The following is a 27,466-nucleotide window of genomic DNA, read 5'->3' as shown; positions in this document are numbered from 1 at the left end:
AGATTAGTGTATATTGTCACAAAAGATTTATTTTAAATAAATGTTGTTCTTTTTTAACTTTCTATTCATCAAAGAATCATGAAAAATGTATCACAAGTTATAAAAAATATTAAGCATCACAACTGTTTCCAACATTGATAATAAATAAAAAATAGTAAAAATTAAAATTTTCAAACGTGAAGATGCATTTTGATATAGCCTATATATATATATAATAAAGAGAGCTAAAGGAAAAACTAGGTTTTTAATATATATATATATATATTAAAAATCTAGTTTTTCCTTTAGCTCTATTTAAACAAAAAGTTTCATTTTAAGTGAACTATATATTTGAAGACTTTTTTTTATCGTTGAAACATTATATAAGCCCTGTTTTAGTCATATTATAAGATTTTCATATTATTTTTTTCACATCAAACTTGTTTTTCCTTTAGGTTTAAATTTATTTGAATGTAATTTATTTGTTTATTTTATTTTTCTTTGGCTGCTCCTTACACAAAATAACAAAGAGCTGTTGGTTTTGCATTTGATGAAACAGCTGTATAAGGTCACATAAGGTCCTGACACATTGTTTGGAATGTAAATGTTTATTAACACTTTGCAGGATTTTTACCCAAAACTTTCAATAGCAAAACATGACAAAAATGTATATGTAACAATAATAAATAATATGTAAGAAACATAACACATGGTGCGGCGTGTGATGTGCTCTGTTAGTGTAACAGCAGATGGCAGCAGAACACAAACCCCCTGAAGGTCACGTCTGGTTATGAGTGTTCATACTCCGTATCCCAGTGTCCTCTGCTCTGCTAACATTCATATTCGTCTTGTGTTGTGGCATCCCTTAAAGTCCCTGAGCGATCTCATCTACAGGCTTCATCATCTGTTCAGCATCATTTCTAGTGTTCATCAGTATCTGCTGTGTTCATCTGTCGCAGTCACAATAACATCCATCCAGATTCTCATGGCTTCGGCGCTGTGGGCCACGAGGAAAAAGAGCCGCTCGTATGTTTTCACACAGAAGGTGAGACTGGGCCGTGGAGACTGAGAATGACAAAAACACAGTCAGCATGGGAAATACAGAAATGTGTCAGAAACCCTGCTAAACTGTGGTTTTACAAAATATGTAGTCAGGGTTAGAGTTACAGTTTTGTGTCTATCGTTTCAGATTGTGGTCATATTTTACTTCATATGAGGCGGCGTATGAACTCACTGTTGAAGCTGTTCGTAGATGATCGTAATAAACCTCCTCGATGGCCTGAAAGTAAATGACCCCTTTGAGTTTCTTCTCATCTAGTTCTGAGAAAGCAACGAGAAGAACATTGAGATTTCCATGAGAAAGCAGCAGACATTCATCAGATTTCAGCTGAAGTGTACCATACACTGGAAATACTTTTAGCGTGACGTGTTAATCCAGCGATTCTCAAACTTTTTGTCAGCCAAACCCTGTAGATTGTCAATATTTCAATAATTTAAGTACGAATTTGCATGTTCACGGTTCTCTGATGTCGGTTAATGGTCACATTCAGGGTTATGATAGTCAACTAAAACTATACAAAAAATTGTTACTACTAATAAAATAAACAATAACTGAAATAAAATAAAACATAAAATCAATCTTATTTTATTTCAGCTAGTTGCCAAAGCAACATTTCTCATTTTCGTTTAGTTTAACTTGATGTACTAAAATAAGTAAAAATAAAATTGAAATAAAAAGTAAATAACAACAACTAATACAATTTCAAAAACAAACAATTACTAAAACTTAAGTTGGTTCTGCCTATTTTTCTACATAATGTTACATGATTTTAAAACGAAAATAAAATCTTTATGGTGTCGGTTTGATTGCATTTTTAAGACCTTTGAAACGCGGATTTAAGACATTTTAATGCTAATTAAGGCCTTATTTTTACATTATGGAATTTAAGACTTTTTAAGGATCCGCGGACACCCTGTTGCATAAAAATTAATATGAAAAAATAAGAAAACAATAAAACATTCAAAATATGAAAAAACAAACAACAACAAAAAAACGATCACATGCAAGTATATGTATATACATATATAATTAAGTATATGTTTTTGTTTCTTTTTTAATGTCAAATCCTTGAGCTTTTATTTTGGCGAATATCGGTGAAATGCAGAAATGATGCAAATGTGTATGTAAATTTCCAAATGCAGCCCTATTTGTTTATTATAATGTAACGTTGGGATTTAATAATCATTAGCTTTTCATCGACTCATGAACCCCCTCTGGAAAACCCTGTGTTAATGGATGCGTTGTTGTAATATATTCTCTTTTCCTCACCGGTGTAGTATGCCAGTCTTTGGTGGTCCAGATCAAAGATAAACCACCTCCTCCTCCACGTCTTCACTCGACCTCCACGCTTGGTTAGAAAGCCGCCACACCGCCGGGGAGACAGATTAACTCCCATGCACCCTGCCACGTTATGACCCAGAGACTCCACGTGAGCGCGCAGGTCAAAGTTCGCCGTCAGAGAAAGCGGGACACCCTGCTGTACGAAGAAGAGGAAATAAACGAGATACAAGCACAATTGAAATGAAAATGATCAGATGGAGGGACAAGGGGGACATTCTACAGATTCAACAGAAAGCATATTAAACAGAGCACTCTTAAAGGAATAGTTCACTTTAAAAAGAAAATTGTGTCATCATTTACTCACTCTCAAGTTGTTTCAAACCTGTATGAGTTTCTTTCTTCTGTTAAACACAAAAGAAGATATTTTGAAGAATGTCGGTAACCAAACGGTTGATGGACCCCATTGCAACATTGACACTATTATTGAACTGAATTGAATTGACATTAAATCTGACTTGAGCTGAATAAGAGGCCGTTCACACAGAACGCATTTTTCCATTCCACTGCGCTACTTTTCCATTATTATATGTAAACGCGCTAGACCAGGGATGGGCAACTTCGGTCCTGGAGGGCCACTGTCCTACAGAGTTTAGCTCCAACCCTGAAAAAATCACCTGCCTGTAATTTTCTAGTAATCCCGAGGACCTTGATTAGCTTGTTCAGGTGTGTTTGATTAGGGTTGAAGCTAAACTCTGTAGGACAGTGGCCCTCCAGGACCGAAGTTGCCCATCCCTGCGCTAGACGGACGTGTTTGACCGCTGCTTTACAGAAATTGAATTTGCTTCATAATTAATTTTGCAACATTAAAGGTCCTTGCACGCTGAGTCCGAAATTTTCGCATGTGTTTTTTCATATTCGTGATTCGGTGGCTCTGAATTGTCAAAACACCATTCAAAATGCTTGCTACGGATGTGAAAAACACAGAAAATCGAACCTGATCTGAATTTTTTTATGACGGACGAAAGTTTCGGAGGCAGTGTGCAAGCGTTTTTTTTATTTTTTATTTCAGACTCAGTGTGCAAGGGTTATCTTGCAAGGGTTTATTATCTGTGCTATACTTGACAAAGCATCATGTGACTTTAGAAGACTTATAATGTATGTATGACTCATAGAGACTTTGAGTTTGACGGAACAAATCACTGTCCACTTTCAATATATGTAAAACTAAATCACAGACATTCTGCCTCGTCTCCATTTGTGTTTCACGAAAGTAAGAAAACGATACATGAGGGTGAGTAAATGATGTCAGAAAGTGTATTTTATTTCAGTGGTGTCATAATCATCAGACGTACCTCGGGCGTCCTGTGCGGTGAGTTCATTTGCAGCCGCTCCTCAGCAAGTGTCTCTAGTTCTGATGTATTCGTGTGTGTTTTTAAAGATTGCTGCTCCTTCTGTCTGTGTTGCTCTGCTAACAGCCGCTGACGCTCCTCCTGCATCCAGACAAACGGAGACGAGAAACTGCCGTCAGACTGTGTTAGTTTGGATTCCTTGGGAAATATTTTCATTGGTGGAAAAACAACATATGAACTGGCCACATTTAGTTCAACAGTAACTTTCACTTCATCACATAATCTCACATAATTATCTCACATAATTGAGATTTCATCGAATAACCTTGATCAATCAATAATTGTGACAGGCCTGTTGGATGAAAGTGTCTGTTAAATGAGTAAATGCAAAGGTAAATGTTGTTTATGGAACTGCTGCATGAGCAATCGCGCTGTTGGCCTAAAAACAAGTCATGTGACCATATGCAACATCACAGCTAAAGACGCGAGTCAGCATGAGAATTAGTGTGATTTTGTTGAAATGATATTAGAAAAACAAACGAACACAAGTCTCTTGTGAGCTGATGATGATGTCTTGTTTGCAGTGATCAGTACTGTTGTGGTTGTGTCGGGTCAGTAACTCACTCTCTCTTTCAGCAGACGTTCCCGCTCTGCTTTGGCCTCTCGGAGTTTCCGTTCGATCTCCACCAAATCCAAGAGGTTCTGAGGGCTGTAAAGGTGAAAAGTCACGTGATCCGATTGGTTTGCATTTGACATTTTAAGGAACTCTTAATACTAATGCAATTAATGTCCAATAAAGGCATGTAATTACAAGTAATTAATGACATTTTCCCATATTCCGTCACCTAATCTGAAGTGGGAACTATTTATGGTTAATAAGTTGTTAACAAAGCATTATCTAACTCTTTAAATATGAGCTAATTAAACGGTAACACTTTGTTAATTACAGTGACAATGAATGAAGAACTCAGTATTTGTATAGCCTACTAATGTATTAACTACAGTTTATAAACTATTAATTAACCATTTGCAAATTATTTATAAGTGCTTTGTTTCTGTATACTTATTATAAAGTGTTACTATATATATATATATAGCTTTATGTGAGCGTACTGTATGTTGGATATACTTAAATACACAACTTCATATATATTGCACATACTAAATTATAAAGCCATTATTTATCTTAACATCTTCCCTTCTGGCCAAGCAATGTAACTTTTGTGCCAGGTTTGATGTCATTTATTGGTTTACATGCGTCATAACCGAATATGACACACTAGTATGTTATTTACTTAATTTAGGTCTGTTTCTCACACAAATCCTTTGACTCAGAGTCATATGGACTGTTTTTATGGTACTGTTATGGTGTATTTTGTCCTTTGAAATTCGATATTCCTGGTCATGAACTATAAATTGCTGTTGTACGGAAACAAGCTACATTAAAATAGTGCTTAATAAAGCACTAATAATTAAGCTGCATTAAAAATTCTCCTATCATGTTCCAGGCCAGGGTATAAAGTTCACAGAATTCAAGTTTAATGTTTACTCACAAACACTTCAGATTCATACGCCTCAAATAAAAGGTTTCTCACACCCCTGTAAACACACACCTGTTAGACCTTCCCGTACAGATTATTCAGTATTATAATAGGAACACGAAGCCAGGCTGCTGTTCTGTGCCACTCACCTGGGCGCGCGGGAGGTGTTGGCGCTGTTGCATGGCGCGTGAGAGCCGTTCCCATCGGTCTGTGCTGATCTCAGCCCATTATAATGTCCATTACTCAGTCTGTGGGTGTGATGAGGAAGGCGAGGCGACAGAGCCTCTGAGGTTGGTCTGTCTGGAGTCATTCGCACCAACACTGGCATATGAAAGCAACGGGACACGTTACATTTACATTCAATTATTTATTAGACGCTTCTGGCTAATAAACAACTTAAAAATAATGCAATTAGAATCACCTTTAAAAATAACATAAACTATGGAGTTATTGCAAAGAGATTGATTCTCCAAAGCTGGACACAGTTCCAACATTTAATGTGTGGTTAGGTGAGCTGGTGAACATTATACATTGAGAGATTATGATTTACCAATAATGATAAATTAGATTTATTTCAGAAAATATGAAAACATGAATTAGATTACTTGGGAATATGATCACTTTATACTGGTCTGAATGCACTATATCTTATTTCTATCAATTTTACATTTATTATCATTTATTACCCATCTTTTAAAATCCTAAAAAAAAGGTTTTTATATTCTAAATAAATAAAAAATAAATATTTTTGAGGTCACATGATTTCATGAGAGGAAAAACCACAAGCAATATATCAAACAGAAGCAAGAAGAGTTATGAAATGAGGTTCAATCACTCTTAATGAGTGTTTTATTGTCTGGTAGTTTGCAACAAATGAGTTTTACTATGGCTCAAACACACTGCGGTATCCTGACCTGTATGCAACACACACACACACACACGTTGTGTTTTCATGTTTTATAGGGACTTTCCATAGACATAATGATTTTTATACTGTACAAACTGTATATTCTATCCCCCTACACTAACCCTACCCATCACAGAAAGCTTTCTGCATTTTTACATTTTCAAAAAACAGAATTTATTATAATTTATAAAATGTTTTCCTCATAGGGACCAAAAAATGTCCTCAAAAGGACAAGGATTTTGGATATTGCCATCTTTGTGGGGACATTTTGTTCCCATATCTTAGGGTTTACCTAAGCAACACACACGCAGTTCACTTTGGCAACTGCAACATTTCAATAGAAATTCTCTATAAAATAATCTCATCATCATATAAAAGGTGGAATCAAATCAGGAAGTGCAATAAAATAAAGTCACCTCCCACAATTCAATCATTAACTCATTAGATTTCAGGTAGCACTTTTACAGTCCTGTTCTGCATGTACACACAATGTACTTATTATAGCAATTACAATAACTAGGTATTAACCCTGAACCTACTCCTAAACCTAAACGTAACCCATGTTGTTACCTTATATTACCAGTACTTTCTTGGGTAAGTACACTGCAAGTACACGTACTTTAAAATAAAGTGTAACCAGATTTCTTATAGACAAATTTATGTAAAGAAGGTGCACATGAACCTTCGCACACAGACACTGTTCCATAGATTTTCTTTGTTTGATCAATTCCCTCATGAGATAAACGACTGTCAGGATTATTAAAGACAAACAAAAGCAAAACTGTGTGCAGTTGCAGTGGCTCCACTCGCTTTTCCAGTTTGTGTCAGCAACACTGGCACACCTTAACGAAAACACTGACAAAAGCTTTTCACAGCTAATAAGCCAGGACATGCAGGACTGTCATGACGGTTGGCTGTTGTACTTTGCTTTGCCGTTTTGCATGCTGCCTGTTGTCTGTGCATTCATCGTCTTGCACAATTGTGTTGCTGTTTGACCTACTTACAGTCTGAGCGCCAGTTAAACTGCATTTCATCACATTTTCATTCACCTCATTGGTTTGCTCACCTTGCGCAGAGAGAGGTCTATCTGAGACTTTCCTATGCGAGCTCCGTCTGCGGGGTAAGCTGGACGTATCCTTCAATGACTCCTAGGAACATGGTATTGAACACAGTCAATGTGCTGACCGCAGCAAACTCATGAATCACTAAAGGTCTAGATGTCAAACCATCTAATGCACATTCACAGTGTACCTGTGCTGCTTTGTGAATGGTCAGAGGGCTGTGTGACATCATGCAGGGGGTGGATCCAGTGATGTTGGACCAATCAGTGAGAGGCTTCTTCTCTTTCAAAATCTACAAAGGCAAATGTCCTTGATGTTTAGCATGTGAGAGAGAGACACATCCTGACCAATACTGTTATATTAGTTACATGAAGAGGAAACATATTAAACAAAAAAAAAAATAAGGCTACAAGACAATAATAACTGCAGTTATTAAGACAACAAATAACCAAAACATAAATGATCACAATAAGCCATTAAATCACATGCATAGAGGAAAGAGGCTCTGTTCTAAAACCTAGTGCACTGCCATGCTGTCTACATAGTCAACAAGTGTGTGTCATTGAAACAGAGCATTCAACACTGATTTCAATAGAGTTTCGCATTAGAATGTTGTTGTAAATGTTATGAGCATAAAAATACACAAAGCACACAAATATTGGGTAAAACAATCATTTAAATTACACTTTAGGTATTATTTCTAGCTTTTCATCAACTCAAAAAATAGACATTAAATTAAAAAAATATATAAAAACAAAAAAAAAACATTACATATTGTATTTGTCGTTAATATTTTAATAATTTAACAACACATTTGCATGTTCATGGTTCTCTAATGGGAGCTATTGGTCACATGACATTCAGGTAGTCATGTGACCAATAACTCCCATTAGAGAACTGTGCACATGCAAATGTGTTGTTAAATTATTTAAATATTAACTTAAAATTTCAGAGGGGGCTTCAAGAAAATATTTTAGGTCAATGGAGTTCACCTGACAAAAAGGTTTGTGAACCCCTGCATTATGGGACGTCCTGCTCCATAATGGATACATGCAAAGGAGGCATCTTAGAAGGCAGTTGTTCAGTTTGTAATCATAAAACCCAGAAGAGAATCATGAATTTTAATGAATAATGCATTTTAGAAACTTCCTATGGCTCTTTAAAATAGCATTTTTTCATTGTCAGGACAATCGGAGTGATTTTTTTCACCTGTTTAATGGTCCAGCAGGTGAAAATGGTGCGTCTGATCACTTAGTAAAGTAACAGCACAACTCATCAACCAGTGCTCTTATTGCTAAACAAAACTAAAAATACAATTAAAATAAGTTTAATTAATTAAAATAAGTTAACAGAAATAAAATACAATATAAAAAAAGCAAACTTTTTTTCTTTTTACTAAAAATGACTAAAATTACTAAGCGAACAACGAAGAAGAACTTTGCCGTGAGTATATCACTATCAGGGCCTTGAGAGTTACTATAAGTACTTGTCCTAGTGATTACTGACTTAGTACTATTCAGAGTAGTTAAAGGCACACTATGCAGTTTCCGTTTTCCCTAGAGTCGCTGTGGAGTACTTGTATTTAACGTTACTGTCGTAAATACCACTCACGCAGAGCCGTTTCTCCACTCTTCCGACCGCGTTTTCTTCGTCGTCTCCGCCATGATTCACGTCTGAAATGCGTGCTAGTGTCTTCCATAAAGACTGATTCATATGTTGTTGATGTATGTGACGTCGTGGTGTAAAGCAAGTCGCGATTCTCGCGAGATTTGTCGGGACGCCACCTCTCAAACCTGCATTGCTGGTTTTGCCAGCGGCTTTGCTATCAAGATGATTCGCCCTACTACGAGTTCGTTTACCATTGAAATGATTTCTAAGCTGTTATATTAAGGTACAAATCTTGCATAGTGTGTCTTTAAGGAGTTAAACAGTACTGCAGCTTTAAGATAAGCATCCATCCCACCCTCTGACTCACAGACACTCGTTTACAAAGTGCCATGGGAAGTCAAACTATCTTTACTTAAAATGTACATTTCCTGTCATCTGAAAGCCAGGTTTTTCCTAATATTGGTAATTATTAGCAGAACACATTTTACACATGGGGAAAACCAATTGTTTAGGCCATAATTCAAGAAGGTCCAGACAGCTCTTGATCGCAGCCTCTGACTCACAGACACATGAGCGACTGCGAGGAACACGTCTTTATTTCCTACAGACCGTACATACAGACAAATCAGTCTTAATTCAGTTAGACAGTCCGTCATGTTACCAGTTAACAGCTGCTTCATTCTCAATCCTGTTTTCTATAAAAAATCCCTCCCCACATTCCCTGTCTTTCCTGATCCTGTCATATCTGCGTGCCAGAATTTGATTTTTACAGAGCAGACACACATCTCTTGAAGTACATACAGACAGAAACACTCACCAGACGTGTGTTGAGTTTTGTAGGACATCTGCTTTCTATCGCTCTGTCCTCTCTCACTTCCTGTGGTCCTTCCCTTCTCTGGGAATCCTGCCCTCTCGGACTCTCTCTTCCCTATCAGTAATTCATTCCTCCACCTACTTTATCCTTGACTTTAGTGTAACTATAATCACTATAACATAACTTCACGCTAGCATTAAAGCTGAATATGTGTGTGTCGTCCTCTTCCTCTTGAGGACAGTGTTATTTTAGTATTGTAACTGTATTTATTAATATTTTGGATGAGTTTTTATTTTTATATTTTCAGTTTTCATTGTAATTTTAGTAATTTTGATTCGTTTTTTGGTAACAATATAATAGATAATAATATAATACAATAAGGTTCCATTTGTTAAGTAAGGGATAATGTTTATCCAGCCGATTGTTATCGCAGAATAAACCCCGAAGCGGATGTACATTATCCCGCTTATTATATGGCCACATAATTAGACACGAAATATTGACTTGATTTGAAATATTTTATTAGCTTTTTAAACGCAATGCTTTTGCAAAGAAAGCAGTTGCTAACAAGCGGCAAGTTCAAACTAGATGGACATTTAAGGGATATGGTACAGCCATGCCACTTATTACACGGCATTTCACCACATAAATAATTATAAGGATACGAGATATTGATTTTAGAGGAAACTGTTTTAAAATCTTACCTGTTTGTATCTTATAATCCATTTCAGTGTACAAAACAATCATTGCAAAACTTCCACAAGGAAAAAACGTTCCTAGCAAGCATATAGCGCTGACTTCAGTTACCCGGATGAGCTTGTGTGATCAGTTTTTACTGGTTGCTATCGGGGAATAACATAATGCTGGATGGTGTGTTTGACCAATCAGAATCATGTATTCAACAGGGCCATGTAATAACATTAGTTTACATGAACTAACAATGAACAATACGTGTTCGTCTCAATCAGCTCCCTAGCTCGTGAATCAGTTAATCGTGTTCACAAATTCAGGCACTGGTAAGGACAGTTAGGACCCCGACTCACTACACATTAGGACACTGATGGCTCTATTTCCGGCGACATTGAAACATCCTCGATGTACAACATCACTACTGGTATCTCTCATATGTTATTTAAAAGTATATTATGATATGATAAATACTTTGATTTTGTTACATATCCATGAAACATTTCAGCCATAAATGTATTATAAATGTTAGTTAGATTATGTTCATTGTGTGAAAAGCGACGTATGTTTATGCTGAAATATAATTAAATAATGGGTTTGTTTTTTAAAACATCTAACGCGTGTCATGTATTGAGTTGGCTCGCATAATTTATGTTTCGTGCTTCAGAATTTACAGTAAGGGAACATAGTGAGCATCGATGCTCCCTGGTTTTCATGGTACATTGTAGGATTTTTAGGGGGTTTAAGTTTCAGTGCACTGGAAGGATTTTGCTATTAAGACAGCTCTTAAAATGGCAGACTAAATCGCATTTTTAAGATCAAAAGTTGTATCTCTTAACATTGGTTGATGCACTATGAACTAACATGAACATTCTTATTAACTAACATTAATAGACGTTAATAAAGGCTGTAAAAATGTATTGCTCATGCTAGTAAATACATTAACTAATGTAAATAAATGAGACCTTTTTGTAAAGTGTTACTGTTTTTTATTGTTAAATGTTAATATTAAATGAAAAACGAGTATTTAATTTTTATACATTTTTATTTCTGTTTAAAGTCCCCGTGAACCGGAAGTTGCAAACGACTTTTCTCCAGTGTTGTGACGTATTTCCAAGTGAAACGAAATATTGAACAGAGGGCAGGGTTTTACTTTAGCGCTCCTCCTCTCCATCTCTCGCTCATAGCAGACCAACGGTTTGAGGCGAGTGGTTAAGCGTTTTCAACCCAAGCCGTCAAACTGACGTCATCAGAGAAGGAACGCCATTCCAGACCGGAAATAACTTTTCAGATTTTGATTAAAGATTACCACGACAAACTATTTTTTTCTGTGTATTAACTTGCACGGATTAATTGTTCACCACAAGACTATTAATATGCGCTAACAAAGTAAATAGGGTCAATTTTGATTTCATGACGACTTTAAGCTTTAGCAATTTTAATACCTCAACTTTAACTAAACGAAATTTGAAAATTTTAAATTTGAAAAAATAAAATATGTTTTGTTATATTCTATTTTCTTTTTGTAAACATTTAATTTATTGCAACTCTATGGAAGCGTATTGCATTCACTTGAGGAAAAATAATCTACTCTGTTTTTCTGAATTGAGTTAATTATCTCAGAATTACGAGATAATTTTTCATGAAAAAAAGTTTTTGCTCAGTTTTTCTCAATTAACGAGTTAATTATCTCAGAATTACGAGATAATTTTTCATGAATAAAAAGTTTTTGCTCAGTTTTTCTGAATTAACGAGTTAATTATCTCAGAATTACGAGATATTTTTTCATGAATAAAGTTTTTGCTCTGTTTTTCTGAATTAATGACTTAATTATCTCAGAATTACGAGATAATTTTTCATGAATAAAAAGTTTTTGCTCTGTTTTTCTGAATTAATGACTTAATTATCTCAAAATTATGAGATAATTTTTCATACAAAATATTTGCTCTGTTTTTCTGAATTAATGACTTAATTATCTCGTAATTCTGAGATAATTAAGTCATTAATTCAGAAAAACAGAGCAAAAACTTTTTATTCATGAAAAATTCTCTCGTAATTCTGAGATAATTAACTTGTTAATTCAGAAAAACAGAGTAGATTATTTTCCCTCAAGTGAATGCAATACGCTTCCATACAACTCACATAAATGTTTTTTATTATTTTTTTGTTTTAGTGTTTTGGTACTTTGGTACTTTACAAAAAGTGATCAGACGCACCATTTTCACCTGCTGCACCATAAAATAGGTGAAAAAAATCCCACAGACGCACATTGAAGGAGGAAACCCAAAACAGACTAGAAGATCACAGATATAGGAGTTTTCACACGTGTTTTTAGAACATGTAAAACCCTAGTTTTGTCGTGTTACTGAAGAAGAAGCGTGTAGGACGTCTTACCCTCTGAGACCTGTGGAGCAGCTCTTTTCTCTCTTGCCTGAGGGAATTCAAAGCTTTATCCTTTTCTTGTTCCATTTCCTTCAGTTGTTTATCTAGTTGCTGGACTCGTTCCTGCAAGACAGCGACGTGATCATTAAAACATTTTCAGCATGAACAGAAACTTCATATGAAACTTACACTCAGCAATAAGCCTTGGTCTGGTGCGTTAGGGACCATGGTTTGGTTTGTGTGGCACTGATGGCATATATCAGAGAGAGAGAGAGGAAAGTCGGCGTGGTTCCGCCCACCCGGCACATTGAGCTGACAGGTCAGGGTCAGAGATCTGTCATACGGAGCAGCTGAGTCAATGAGCACTCATGCACTGCTCTGACACTCTCACCTTGAGCGCTGGCACGACGTGACAAAACTAGATCTATACTCAATGGACACTAGACGCTCCTGATGCGGATGTAACACGTGTACAGTTAATGGACAACCTGCTATTTTATATGAATATCATGTAATAATTTACACACAAATATATACATATATATACATACACACACACAATATAAATAAATAAAATTAACAGCACTAAAATTATATAGATAAATCATAGTGCTATACATTTTCATTGTTTATTAAATAATTATGAGCACTTAATTATTTATTTAAAAACTATTCAAAAGAATTTATGTATGAATAACATGTATTAATTTGAATGTTATTATATATATATATATATATATATATATATATATATATATATATATACAGTGAGGAAAATAAGTATTTGAACACCCTGCTATTTTGCAAGTTCTCCCACTTGGAAATCATGGAGGGGTCTGAAATTGTCATCGTAGGTGCATGTCCACTGTGAGAGACATAATCTAAAAAAAAAAATCCAGAAATCACAATATATGATTTTTTAACTATTTATTTGTATGATACAGCTGCAAATAAGTATTTGAACACCTGTCTATCAGCTAGAATTCTGACCCTCAAAGACCTGTTAGTCTGCCTTTAAAATGTCCACCTCCACTCCATTTATTATCCTAAATTAGATGCACCTGTTTGAGGTCGTTAGCTGCATAAAGACACCTGTCCACCCCATACAATCAGTAAGAATCCAACTACTAACATGGCCAAGACCAAAGAGCTGTCCAAAGACACTAGAGACAAAATTGTACACCTCCACAAGGCTGGAAAGGGCTAAGGGGAAATTGCCAAGCAGCTTGGTGAAAAAAGGTCCACTGTTGGAGCAATCATTAGAAAATGGAAGACGCTAAACATGACAGTCAATCTCCCTCGGACTGGGGCTCCATGCAAGATCTCACCTCGTGGGGTCTCAATGATCCTAAGAAAGGTGAGAAATCAGCCCAGAACTACACGGGAGGAGCTGGTCAATGACCTGAAAAGAGCTGGGACCACCGTTTCCAAGGTTACTGTTGGTAATACACTAAGACGTCATGGTTTGAAATCATGCATGGCACGGAAGGTTCCTCTGCTTAAACCAGCACATGTCAAGGCCCCTCTTAAGTTTGCCAATGACCATTTGGATGATCCAGAGGAGTCATGGGAGAAAGTCATGTGGTCAGATGAGACCAAAATAGAACTTTTTGGTCATAATTCCACTAAACGTGTTTGGAGGAAGAAGAATGATGAGTACCATCCCAAGAACACCATCCCTACTGTGAAGTATGGGGGTGGTAGCATCATGCTTTGGGGGTGTTTTTCTGCACATGGGACAGGGCGACTGCACTGTATTAAGGAGAGGATGACCGGGGCCATGTATTGCGAGATTTTGGGGAACAACCTCCTTCCCTCAGTTAGAGCATTGAAGATGGGTCAGGCTGGGTCTTCCAACATGACAATGACCCGAAGCACACAGCCAGGATAACCAAGGAGTGGCTCTGTAAGAAGCATATCAAGGTTCTGGCGTGGCCTAGCCAGTCTCCAGACCTAAACCCAATAGAGAATCTTTGGAGGGAGCTCAAACTCCATGTTTCTCAGCGACAGCCCAGAAACCTGACTGATCTAGAGAAGATCTGTGTGGAGGAGTGGGCCAAAATCCCTCCTGCAGTGTGTGCAAACCTGGTGAAAAACTACAGGAAACGTTTGACCTCTGTAATTACAAACAAAGGCTACTGTACCAAATATTAACATTGATTTTCTCAGGTGTTCAAATACTTATTTGCAGCTGTATCATACAAATAAATAGTTAAAAAATCATACATTGTGATTTCTGGATTTTTTTTTTAGATTATGTCTCTCACAGTGGACATGCACCTACGATGACAATTTCAGACCCCTCCATGATTTCTAAGTGGGAGAACTTGCAAAATAGCAGGGTGTTCAAATACTTATTTTCCTCACTGTATACACATACACACACACTACTGGTCAAAAGTTTTAGATTGGTAAGATTTTTAATGTTAAAAGAAGTCTCTTCTGCTCACCAAGGCTGCATTTATTTGATAAATTAAATAAAAAAATAAAAAAAACAGTAATATTGTGAAATATTATGACAATTTAAAATGACTGTTTTCTATTTTAATATATTTTGAAATGTAATTTATTTTACTCATCCTTGATGAATAAAAGTATTGATTTCTTTTATCTATTTCCCCCAAAAATAAAATTAATATTCTTACTGACCTCAGAATTTTACTATTTTTTACTATTTAATTTCACTAGAAGGGTAGTGTTTATTTTTACAAAAGCTTTCTATTTCAGATATTCAGCTTTGATCACAGGAATAAATTACACTTTACTATATATTCACATAGAAAACAGCTGTTTTAAATTGTAATAATATTTCACAATATTACTGTTATTTTTGTATTTTTAATCAAATAAATGCAGCCTTGGTGAGCAGAAGATACTTCTTTTAAAAACATTAAAAATCTTACCGATCTAAAACATAGTAGTGTATATATAGTGACCGGTAGTGTGTGTATATATGTATTATATATATATATATATATACATATATATATATATATATATATATATATATATATATATATATATAAAACATAAGATATAAACAAAAATGAGTGGCACTAAAATTTATGTTTACAATATTAAATATAAAACTGTAAAATGTTATATTTAAAAATATTAATTTTAATAGCATTCATTACAATTAAAATGCAAACAATATTATAATAAAATGTAATAAACAATAACATTTAAAATAATATTTCTAAATATTTTTATGTGCAATATATAATTATATTATATTACATTTTATTATAATATTGTTTGCATTTAAATTGTAATGAATTCTATTCAAATTAATATTTTTAAATATCGTTTAAGTGCAATATATTTATATAATTAATTATATGGATTAAAGCAGCCTATAGGAGCAGCACTGCAGACAGTCTCCATGTCACCTGATTCAATTCAGTGTATCTCTCTCTCTCAGTCAGTCTAGTCTCTCTCTTTTGTGGCCCCTGATGTAATTACCTTGTTTACTGCATCATGTGACTGTGTTTGGTCTGTCAGCGTGAGCAATACTTACACTCATGCTCAGTGTGGCAGTCTGCCTCTACTGATGACATAACAGTCAACGAGAGTGTCCAAGTTTTAAAACATCGATGTGTACTGAAGACACACTAAGTTCCATTAACTTCCACTTGAAGTCGCACTCACAACTCTGAATTGGCATAAACTGTGCGGCACTAATGTGTGATGTGCTCGTATAGTAATAAACATGAACTGTTAAGCAAATAAAATGAGAAGCATTCAACAGTATGTACAAGACAGGAGTATAAAACATGGTTAATGATCGTGTTCATGATGAGTTGTTGGTAATATAGTTAAACTAGACTGAAACTTCTGTCAGATAAACTCAATTTCTTAAAACAAAGTTATGCAGCTCACCTGAGATGCGTTGTGCATGTGCTGTACTCTGGTTATGTCTCTCTCTATGACCGTTTCACTTTCTCCATTCTCTCCTTCTCGCTCATCTTCTATCCCGCTTTCCAGCTCAAGAATGTGAAACTCCATGTCTTCAAAAGTTCGCACTGTGGCTTCCAGCGCATCCTTGTCCTGAATGCAAAACACATACAGACAAATTTCTTCAAAATTATAAGGGAGGAAGTCACCGTTCATGACAACGCATGCAGCATAAATCTGTCAGTAGAGATTTTTATGCTTTTGTTTCTCGGCACCAAAAGTACTGACTTATAGCTTCAAAACAACACTCTTCCCATCTGTCATTGCTCAGTCAGTCAGACTCACATGACTGGTTGAGTCAGAAGTCAGTGTCACATGATCCTTCAGAAATCTTTAAGTGTGTTCGACTTGAAGTGGCGCTGCGCAGACTGATCAATGTATGACCGATCATACACCGATCAGTCTACGCAGGTCCAACAGACCTATTCTAATATGCTGATATGCTGCTAATAAACTTTTCTTATTATTATCAATGTTGAAAACAGTTGTGCTGCCTCATATTTTTGTGGAAAGTAAGTTTTTCTTTTATTCAGCACATTTATAATGTTACAAAAGTTTCTACTTCAAAAACTTTCTATTCATCAAAAAATTCTGGAAGAAAATCATGATTTTTACAAAAATATTATGCAGCATAAACTGTTTTCAGTATTGATAATAAAAGCCATTATGCCCCTTTTTACAAGATGTAATAAAAGTCTCAGGTGTCTCCAGAATGTGCCTGTGAAGTTTCAGCTCAAAATACCCCACAGATAATTTATTATACCATGTTGTAAATGCACCATTTTTGAGTGGGAGGAAAAGCATGCTGTTTTTGTGCATGTATCTGCAAAGATCACTCCATGCAAATGAGCTAATGCTGTCCACCCCGCTTTCCAGAAGAGGGCGGAGCCTGTACAGCTCATGGCGTGCCTTGGTCCGGATACTCTGCCAAAAACTAACAAAACATCTGTTTGATTTTGATCATCATCTCTATCGTGGTCACGATCATGTGACATTGCAGTTCTTCAGCATAATGAAAGTTTTTTATTTGCATGCATTTTAAAGCCATATCAGTTTTAAAACTTCTGATATCGCACACATCCGAAGCACGTGCACAGAAAGCTGGCAGTCAGACGCCACGTCCCGCGAGTATTAAACTAATTTCTCTTTTATGTCTTATTGCACTTAAACTGTCAAATACACACAAGGTTATGTCAAAAACACACAAAGTGCACATAAACACAGTAGGTTACGTCTGTGAACCTTTACAGCAAGTAAAGAAATCGCATATATATATATATATGTGTATATTAGATCTGTGTATCAAAGTGAAAGCAGCGTAATATACAGTACCTACTGCTATTTATGCTGGTTATATAAACCAAACAACAAATGAAAAAGAGAAAATCACTTGCTGCTCTTGTCTTGATCGAATAACTTGGTATTAGAATACGATCGAATAGTATCGAATAGTAGGTTTAATAAGAGTACATTTCTTACTTGAATGCTGCTGTTAAATGCTCTGGCGAGGAGATAAGCATGGCGGACTGCGTACAGCTCATTTAGGGGAGGGGCTAAGCTAATAGGGCAGATCCCGTGCCAGTTGTGGGCGGGGCTTGTTTCAATGTGATGTTTCATTTGAGCCCATTCCTAACTGGCTCACTTTGAGACACTGTTTCAGATTTAAGGGTAAAATAACAGAGTGGATGGATTTTTATCACAATAGGGTGGTAACACATAAATATGTTAAAAAAACGATATAAAAGTGAATTTTGCATAATAGGTCACCTTTAATAATTGAACACCAATAATAATTAATAATAACTGTGCAGCAAATTAGCATATTAGAAGACTGCAGTAATGATGCTGAAAATTCAGGCTGAGTAATCGACCACCCCTAGTTTGTCATCACCTTTTGCAGCTGAAGCAGCATTTGCTCCCGCTGGTCTTCTGGCTGTGAGGGAATCTGTTTCTCCATTTCCTCACACTTCATCTTCATCTTCTCCACCTTCAGACGCTGCTCCTCCAGCTGAACACGCTCCTGAAGGAAAGCACGTTTTCAGCTCAAACACTAATGATGCTTTTTATGAACCGCATCATCTGTAAATCAAGCTGTGAGCACAGCAAACACAGACCTTCTGTCTGTTGGCCAAGCGCTGGCCCTTTCTTTGCCTGTCCTTCTCTTGCAACACCTGCAGTTGATCTGTGTGTCTGCGCAGTCGCTCCTGCTCCGCCTGCAGTTCCCCTCTCAGCAGGGCCACCTCCAGCTGCAGCTGCAGAAGAGCAAACACACGGGTCACTTCACTGCACGCTGAGCTGTTGCTGGTGAACACACCTGTTCTCCGCTCACCTCAATCTTCAGCTCCTCCCTCTGCTGGTCGAGCTCCGTGATGTGTTGCTGCACCAGCGAGGGCGACGTCAAGAGCTTCGCTGAGTCTCCGCCTGCATGTCTGACCCGATACTGGTAAAGTGAAGAATGAGAAACCGATGTGGTTGAAACGCCAGGTAAGTTGCAGGACTGATTATAAGATGAAAGTGTGATCATATAATATAAAATGTGAAATAAAATATTATCTGCTCTTCAGCTAAAAGGAAGCATCTTAGAAGGCAGCATAATAATAAATTATGGTTCCACTTTATATGTAGTTACATTGTACTTAAATAAATACTGAGTAGTAACATTAATTAAATACATGTACTTACTATAGATTTAGGTCTAGTTACTTGTAATTATGCATAATTTACTATTATTACTATAGTAAGTACATGTAGTAACTGTTACGCGGGGTTGCTGGCAGGCAGACGAGGAGGACGAATATAATCCAATACAGGTTTATTAAACAAAAAGATCCAAGAGACAGTCAAACGGGAATCAACAACACACATGGGAATCATCAACACACACACACGCGCACACGCATGCACGCGCACACGCACACGCACGCACGCACACACACACACACACACACACAGAGGACTGAACAGAACTGGGAGTATAAATACACAGGGTAAATGAGGGAACTAAACAGGCACAGGTGGAGGAAGATCAACTAATCAGGGACTAACAAGAACAGGTGCAGACATGACAGAACATATTCGTGACAGTAGCGTGTAAGAACGTCACCTTAAAATAAAGTGTTACCTAAAATACAAATATATAAAATAATATATAATAAAAAAATATATATATATAAAAAAAAAAATAATATATATATATATATATATATATATATATATATATATATATATATAGTTTTATCTGCTCTTTGGCTAAAAGAAGGCATTTTAGAAGACAGCATAATCCAAAATATAAATTTGAAATGGAAGGCATCATTATATGTACCTGTTCGCTCTCTGTGCTGCTGCCCTCTGTGTCTGACTCCGCCCCTGAAGAGGCGGGGCTTTGCTCCACAGCCACTCGCATGATCCACGGGGATTTTCGGACAGGCTCCCACTGGCTCCTCTGTGTATCCATATTGTGTCTGGGCATGTCTAATTAAACAGGAGTGGAGACTAGTTAAGTTTGGAGGTATGGGACATTTACAGTAATTCTGTCCGGCTCATGGGAGGCTGCAAACAAGGGTCAAATGACAGATGCTCAAGCTAACATGCATTGACCATTGTAACAGTGAAATCTTGTCCTAAAAAGATGCACATGAAGCTTATGTTGTGTTATGGATGTTTCTTAATTAGATTAATCAGCAAAACGGCAAAAAAAATGAATCAGGTGAGATGTGTTTCAACAAACCACAAAAAAAGGCTGTGAAGATGAAAGCACAAATGAAAGACACTAGATCAATGCCTTTACAGCAACAGCGGGGGGCAGTTGTAGCTTGTTCAGGTGTTTTTTACACAATACCATACAACAAGGCCACAGTTCACTGTAAATGGGCTCTGTGTGTTCATTGAAGCTTTTGTATTTGCCGGTCTGTGAGCTTTAGTTCTCTCCACCCCGTATCGCCCTCTTACGCTCTTAACGTCACATCTGACAAAGCTGAGTGTGGGAACAGACTCTCGGTACGCCATTGTCCAAACCCTTTCCCACCCTCTCTCTGCCCTGTCCATCAGTCCTGCCCATGCCAAAGCCTTATTAGGATTCAGAGCACTGGAGCCACAAGGATAAATATAAAACTCCGATATGAGGAGTTCCAAACACAGACTGGCACACAGAGAGTTCTGGATGAGGAAGTGGCTTCTGAAATGTCACAGGCCGGTTTCATATTTCCACAGAGAGAGTCCCAGATTAACCACAGCCTCACTAAAGCAGAAACACACAATAGCTTGTTTAAACACGAATTTAGCTTAGCCCTTCATGACAAAAGCAGGTTTTTTAGTATGTATATTTACCACATGTGCTGGTGATCAAACTAGACCCGGAAGATTTTAACTCGTAGTTGAGATATTGTTGAGATGATAAACAAGACTTTTTATAGGACTGACTCATTATAGGACTGCCTTCTCTGCAAAGGATACATGCATTGCGGCCTTACAATTTAACTAAAAGTCTTAGATGGCAGCCTAATATAAAATATAAGATGATAATATAAAAAAATAAAATTATGAAATAATTATCATGTACAAAATATTATAAAATAAAATTCTATCTGCTCTTTGGCACCTTATAAGGCAGCATGATATAAAATATAAATATAAAATAATATACAAATAATATAATTTGGCTAAAAGAAGGCATCTTATAAGGCAGCATAATATAAAATATAAATATGAAATAATATACAAATAATTCAATAATAATATAGTAAATAATTCATGTATACTGTATGTACTGTATATATATATATTAACATATAAAATGTGAAATAAAATCTTATCTGCTCTTTGGCTGAAAGGTGTTTTATAAAGTCAGCATAATATAAAATACAAATATATACAAAATAATATATAAAATAATACAAAATATTTTCTACTCTTTGGCTAAAAGAAGGCATCTTTTAAGGCAGCATAATATTAAATATATAATAATAATAATAATATATAAATAATAAAATAATTACAACAATACTAATATTTCTGCTACTAATAATATAATATAATATAATATAATTTAATATAATATAATAAAGTTTTATCTACTCTATTACTAAAAGAAAGCATCTTATGAGGCAGCATAATATACAATATAAATATATAAAATAATATAAAATCTCATCTGCTCTTGGGCTAAAAGTTTTATTTTAACATAAAACATTTTCCCATAAAATGCTGCCTGTGCAGACAGCTCACTAGGTGTTATAAAAACCAAGATGTTGTCCTGTAGCCAGATTTGTCCTGGGTGTTAAGTCTAGTGTGGTTAACTAAGACCCGGCCACATGTGACGCCAACAAGCCTAAACACAATCTTATCTGCCCTTTATCTAAAATCCAACTTAGAGGAGTGAGCAGTATTCAAGCAAGGTTTGAAGTCCAGAAACAATAAAGTGAAAATGCAGATATGAAAGTTCTGGGTCACTGTGATACACTTACAAAAGAAACCAAAAGAAACCCAAGAGTGAAAGTAATAGAAAAGGGTGAAACAAACGGGCGTAATGATTGAATAATCATTTGTAATTGCAGAGGAGTGGCAGAACAGATCAAATGTGGCATAAACATCCTGTTATATAACGCACCCCTCCTGGTCATTACTAACACCGCTTGCTCTGACTGACGAGTCCGACTCTGTTCACACTGACTTAATAATCACTTCTCCTTGACTCGGCAGTAACTCGCCACCAACCCATGCACATTCCTTCCATGATTCTTTACAGCAAATAGGGTCAGTGTTGTGTGTGCGCACCGTCCGTATGGTGTTTGGCATTGGACAGAAGAATCTGTATGTCAACAAAATATCTTCCACATCCTGCCACAAAACCCAATATTCATACGACACGACTCAGTTGCGCTCCACCAAATCTTCTTGTAAAACCAGTTTAGATAAAAACCCAGAAGAAAAACCCTTACTGTGGAGCACAAGAAAAGCTGCTATGTCGAACCTTAAAAGCTTCTGTCAGGCACTTCATAGAAAGAACCTTTTTGGGGTTTGCATCATCATGGGATCATTTTATGAATTTAGTTTTAATTAATTATTTATTTTGATTATTTTATTAATTAAACCGCTCGTGTAACCATACTAGGGTTCTATATAGAGCCTTTTTTTCCTGAGAATGTAATACCATGTTACTGAATTACTACTTCCAGATGGAAATACTACATCTTTTTACTTGGTACTTTAAGGGTGTGTTCACACTTGGCATGTTTGGTTGGATTAAAACGAACCCTGGTGCGATTGCTCTGTTAGTGCGGTTCATTTGAATAAGTGTGAACGCTGCCATCTGAACCCTGGCGACACCAAACAAGAGGACCGAGACGCTGAAAACATGAGTCTTGTCCGAACTCTGGTGCGGTTCGACTGAAATATGAACTCAACACGGACCAAAGACATGTAAACGAACCAAAAACGGGACACGATGTCACAAAATGTGACCCTAAAAAGGACAGAATCACGCATATTGATTTTTTCTCATCATAGTCGTGATGTTGCTCATCACAGTTCGGTACAGCATCAGAACCACGACTCGTCACAGCAGATCTTTGCTTGTGTGTGTGACAGAGGGATTCCTGACGCTGTTTTGACTCCTTTACACATTTTTTAAGCTCTTCACGAGTTCTCAGCTGGTCAACATACCATCATGTGTAGTTTCACACATACGTGAGCGCATTTATCCCAGAACACAGAATTGTTTTGGATGTTCGTTCAATTCCATCATGACATACAGTCACGTAATAAAAGCCGACCAATCAGGTTGTGAACATATCCCTATGCCTTTAAGTTCGGTATCTTTAGGTTCGGTGTTAAAATGCCACTGTGAACGCTAAGTGGACCAGGACTAAAAAAATGTTTTCTTTGGTCCGGACCAAACGAACCAAGCAAACCGAACAACAAGTGTGAACACACACAGACTATCATGGTACTAAAATGGCTAATGTCCAAATATTAAGGTATTATCATCGTTTTTGTCCAAAAAAAATGAAATTTACATGGAACCCCAAGCTTCATTAAAAAAATACCACAATACTGCCATGGTAAATGCCCAAATATCATGTATTACCATCCCCAAATGATAAATTACATTGTACCTGAAATACTATAGTACTATGGTACATGCCAAAAAGAAATCTGATAATACAAATGCATAGTTTGTTTTCTGCAGATACACTGAAAAATTTATGTAGGATTTACTTTTAAACAATTTTCACTTCCGATAATTCGGAAGAAATGAGTACCGCATTGAATTAAATGTGAAATTTTGAAGTAGAAACTTTCTTTCATACTTCAATAATCTTTGTTTTATTTACAAAATCATTTTTTACAGTGTAATTGTAACTGTAAAATTTTAACTTGTTTATTAAAGTAGATTATCATTATTACAGACGCATGTGTATTTGGTAAATCTTACCTGTACAAAGCCGTTTCTGGCGTAAAGCTGGTCTCAGGACAGCATTCCTCAAGCCGACTGCTCAAACTAAAAAACAAATACAACACACACATTCAACACGCCTCGTTATAATTACAGGTGCAACTCAACATTCTTCAGTGAAATACAGCTGAACGGCGCAGGACGCCCAGATGATCAGATGAGCTGGATGTTTACTCAGATGTGAGCCGTCTTCCCTGCACATGTTGTCATCACTTTAGTCTGTGAGCGTAACAAACAGGTTTGCTGTAGTTTATCATAAAGCAAACAAAGAGATATCAGAGTGACCCACACACTGAGGTCAGTGTTCATTGAGATTGACCTCACACACAGGCCCTGAAGTAGCCTTGACTCGCTGAGAGATAGTTCTCTCAAAGAAAGAGAGAACTATCTTTAGTTATTCGAAGAAAGAGTAGTGATGGACTGAATTGTAGAGTTTGTGATACTGTTTATTCTCAGGGGTTTTCAATCTTTATTAGCCGTGGACCCTCAAATATGATCATCCTCGTGAAAGGGACCCCCGTTCTAATGTTTAAAAGGCAGCTAGGCCTATATATTTTCATGTGTAAAGTCCCAACTTACACTGTGAAATATTAATATAATGATAATATAATAAATGAGTCTAAAATATTATTTGGAAAATAAATATTTAGTTTCTATTATGTTAAATGTTTTTTTCCTTCTCACTATAGTACTGTACTGTTATGTTTTATTTATCAGAATAATTTGTATCTACTTTTATACATTTTTAAATTTATTTATTTATTATTTTTATTTATTTTTTTACATACAGTTTTTCTCTAAACTTTTTCCAGTGATCCAGTTTGAAATCCCCTGTTGTACAGCTGATATAATACTGGTTTATACACACTAATGACAGCAAATGACATGTATACAAATCACACTTGTGTCACATAACATTTAACGTTACTCTAAATTCACTTTAATGTGAAAACATCCGTTATTAATGCAGATGAACAGTAAGTTAAACAGAAATATTTAATATAACGTTAACTTACATACATAAATACAATTCTGTTGAATGATTATATATATATATCATAGTATTTTTTATTTACTCCTAGGAATTTCGGGGACTACCATGGTAAGTTAGTACCATATTTCATTTTATTTCATGGTAAGTTATTAAGTTACCATATTTCATGCCTCTCCTGAAACTGTCATTCAGGTTCTCCACTATTACAAACACACACACTGCCTAACGTTACTTGATCCAGGTTAAAACACTCACAGGAGATCCATGTCAATCAATTGCTTCTCTCAAGAATCAAAATCTCTAAATCTGAAGTATGACTTAATACGTAATTTCGAGAGAAAGTTAATTGCGCCAATTTTATCGATAAATTCATATATACGTACCGATCATACCTGTCAAGAACTTCCGCCTCAACGGTCCTGGGTTATAAAAAAACGACAAAATATCGATACAACAGTGATGAATAAACTCCGTGCTGGGGATTTAAACAGGCTTTTCCCGAAACAACAAGATACGATATGACCAGCGGGATTTCCAACTTTCACTCAGCCGTTGGAGGGAGAGAGAGAGAGAGAGAGAGAGAGAGAGAGTCTCTGGCCGCGTCTCAAACCTAATGTGACGCCTACGTAAACTGCGTGTGGGCGGCGCGTTGGAGTTCGCTGGCTGCACGCGCACGTGACGCTCAATCCCGCTGTCTATATAGTCGACTCACTAGGGTTTGAAAGCACAGCCCATAATGTCAGCTGAATGTGACCGTCAACAGGTGAAGCAACAGTGCTTAATGACACTTCAGATTATATTAAACAATCAAAATATGAGTATGTGATATTGGGAAGAAGTCAACATTAATTTGGTTTTGGTATTAAAACGACAACTAATTATATACATAAGGCAAAATTTCTTGTATAAGGCAAACTTATTGTGCAAAAAAGGAATAGGAAAACAAAAAGCGCACAGGAAATAAAATAAAAATAGAAAAACAAAAAGCGCACAGGAAATAAAATAAAAATAGAAAAACAAAAAGCGCACAGGAAATAAAAAGCACATTGACTATTTTTAATATTTTGTTGGTTCTCCTTTGTTTTTTTCTGTTACAGCAGCCATTATCCGAAGTTGACTCACTAAATTTTGTACTTTGTGCTTTAACTTCTTTCTAATCCTCCTTAAGTTCTTCTTAAAGTTGAGCTTCATTGGAAGACCTGCATGACATTAATAATTTCCCAAAGGTTTTCAACAGCTTTAAGGTCAGGAGACTGAAGACTTTAAACTTGAAGACTTTAAAATGCTGAGCATGAACACTTGCATTGCACAAAACTTTGTTGCATGCACGGTGTGTTTGGGATTGTTATCATGTTGGAAAATATATATATTTTTTATCTCCACATCTTGATTCTCCATACTTGGCTACATTGTGTTCAGCAGGATTCGCAAGTATTGGTCCATTTTCATAGTGCCAGCAAGTTGCAACAACATTATGCAGCCATACGTCCCCAATACCATCATCATGTTTCCCCTGCCGTATTCTTTGGCAAATGCAAGGTGTTTTTTTGCAGATAAAACTAATAAATGGTTTCTTTACTGGTACACAACCTCTCAAACCCGTCGCTTAGCCGATGGCTTACCGTTCAAGATGAAATTGGAGGCTGGATGTCTCGTTCAGGTCTTTAGAAGCTGTTTTGATGTGGTCCCACATTCAAAGTGATTTTCATCCTCCTTTCAAAATGTTCTCTATAGTCTTCCCTGACCAGCCACAGCATTTTCCATTCTGCAAGGTCTTTCTGTGGACATTGTGACCATTCACACCCTTCACATGAGCAACGTCGAAAAACCGATTGACCAGGGTTTGCTATTTTAACAATATCCTCCTTGTTCGCAGAGGACAGCTCGTTCCGTCTGGTCGGTTTCAATAAAACCTACAAAATAACATCTATATAGCTTATCTCTGCCACATTGTGATTTATTGCTGGGAATAATGAGTGCAAGATTGGGTATGACCACTAGGCCAAAAATTAACGCGTATACTAGTTTTACACTTCAGGCACAACTTTACAACAATAAATATTTAATAAAAAAGTTTAAATAAAGTGTGAAGAAGTCAATTTAGTCCATCTGTGATAAGTTTGTTGATGCATTTACTTTTTAATTTAATCATATTTGTCTTAATATATTGGATAAAATATTGAAATATTGAAGTGTTAGTTGGTCTCTCTAAAACATTCACACATTCTGTCTGATCAAATGACACAAAGTTTGATCATTTCAAAATAGGCTTGAAAATATGGTAATGATGTTAATTAATACAGATGAAGTGAGTTTGACCTGAGCAGATTTCTCATCAATTGTTCAAAAGGTCCTGCGTATGAGGAATGACCCCTAATCGTTGCTCAGTTCAC

General features: G+C 36.2%; 1 protein-coding gene across 6 annotated transcripts; it reads right to left on the bottom strand.

Annotated features, from left to right (window-relative positions):
* Positions 1–573: 573 nt before the first annotated feature.
* phldb3 (pleckstrin homology-like domain, family B, member 3) lies at positions 574–25,690 on the bottom strand. 6 transcript variants are annotated; one of them, XM_084088103.1, is made up of 16 exons: positions 25,457–25,690; positions 24,059–24,124; positions 19,949–20,097; positions 18,956–19,066; positions 18,741–18,878; positions 18,518–18,646; positions 16,552–16,719; positions 12,682–12,792; positions 7,369–7,470; positions 7,184–7,265; positions 5,360–5,531; positions 4,294–4,378; positions 3,673–3,867; positions 2,309–2,516; positions 1,214–1,299; positions 574–1,044 (listed from the first exon to the last, which is right to left on the bottom strand). In XM_084088103.1, exons 3-16 carry the CDS (start codon positions 20,093–20,095, stop codon positions 910–912), a joined length of 1,869 nt encoding a protein of 622 aa, XP_083944229.1. In that variant the 5' UTR covers positions 20,096–20,097; positions 24,059–24,124; positions 25,457–25,690; the 3' UTR covers positions 574–909. The 6 variants fall into 6 exon arrangements, with proteins under 6 accessions (XP_083944229.1, XP_083944232.1, XP_083944230.1 ...); XM_084088106.1 differs by having other exon boundaries at positions 3,673–3,810; positions 25,457–25,651; XM_084088104.1 differs by having other exon boundaries at positions 25,466–25,641.
* Positions 25,691–27,466: the final 1,776 nt, after the last annotated feature.

Source organism: Abramis brama (genome assembly GCF_963993115.1).
Source record: "Abramis brama genome assembly, chromosome: 17".
Lineage (NCBI taxonomy): Eukaryota > Metazoa > Chordata > Actinopteri > Cypriniformes > Leuciscidae > Abramis > Abramis brama.
The sequence above is the reverse complement of the archived record's forward strand: the minus strand, read 5'-3'. Positions and strand labels throughout refer to the sequence as shown.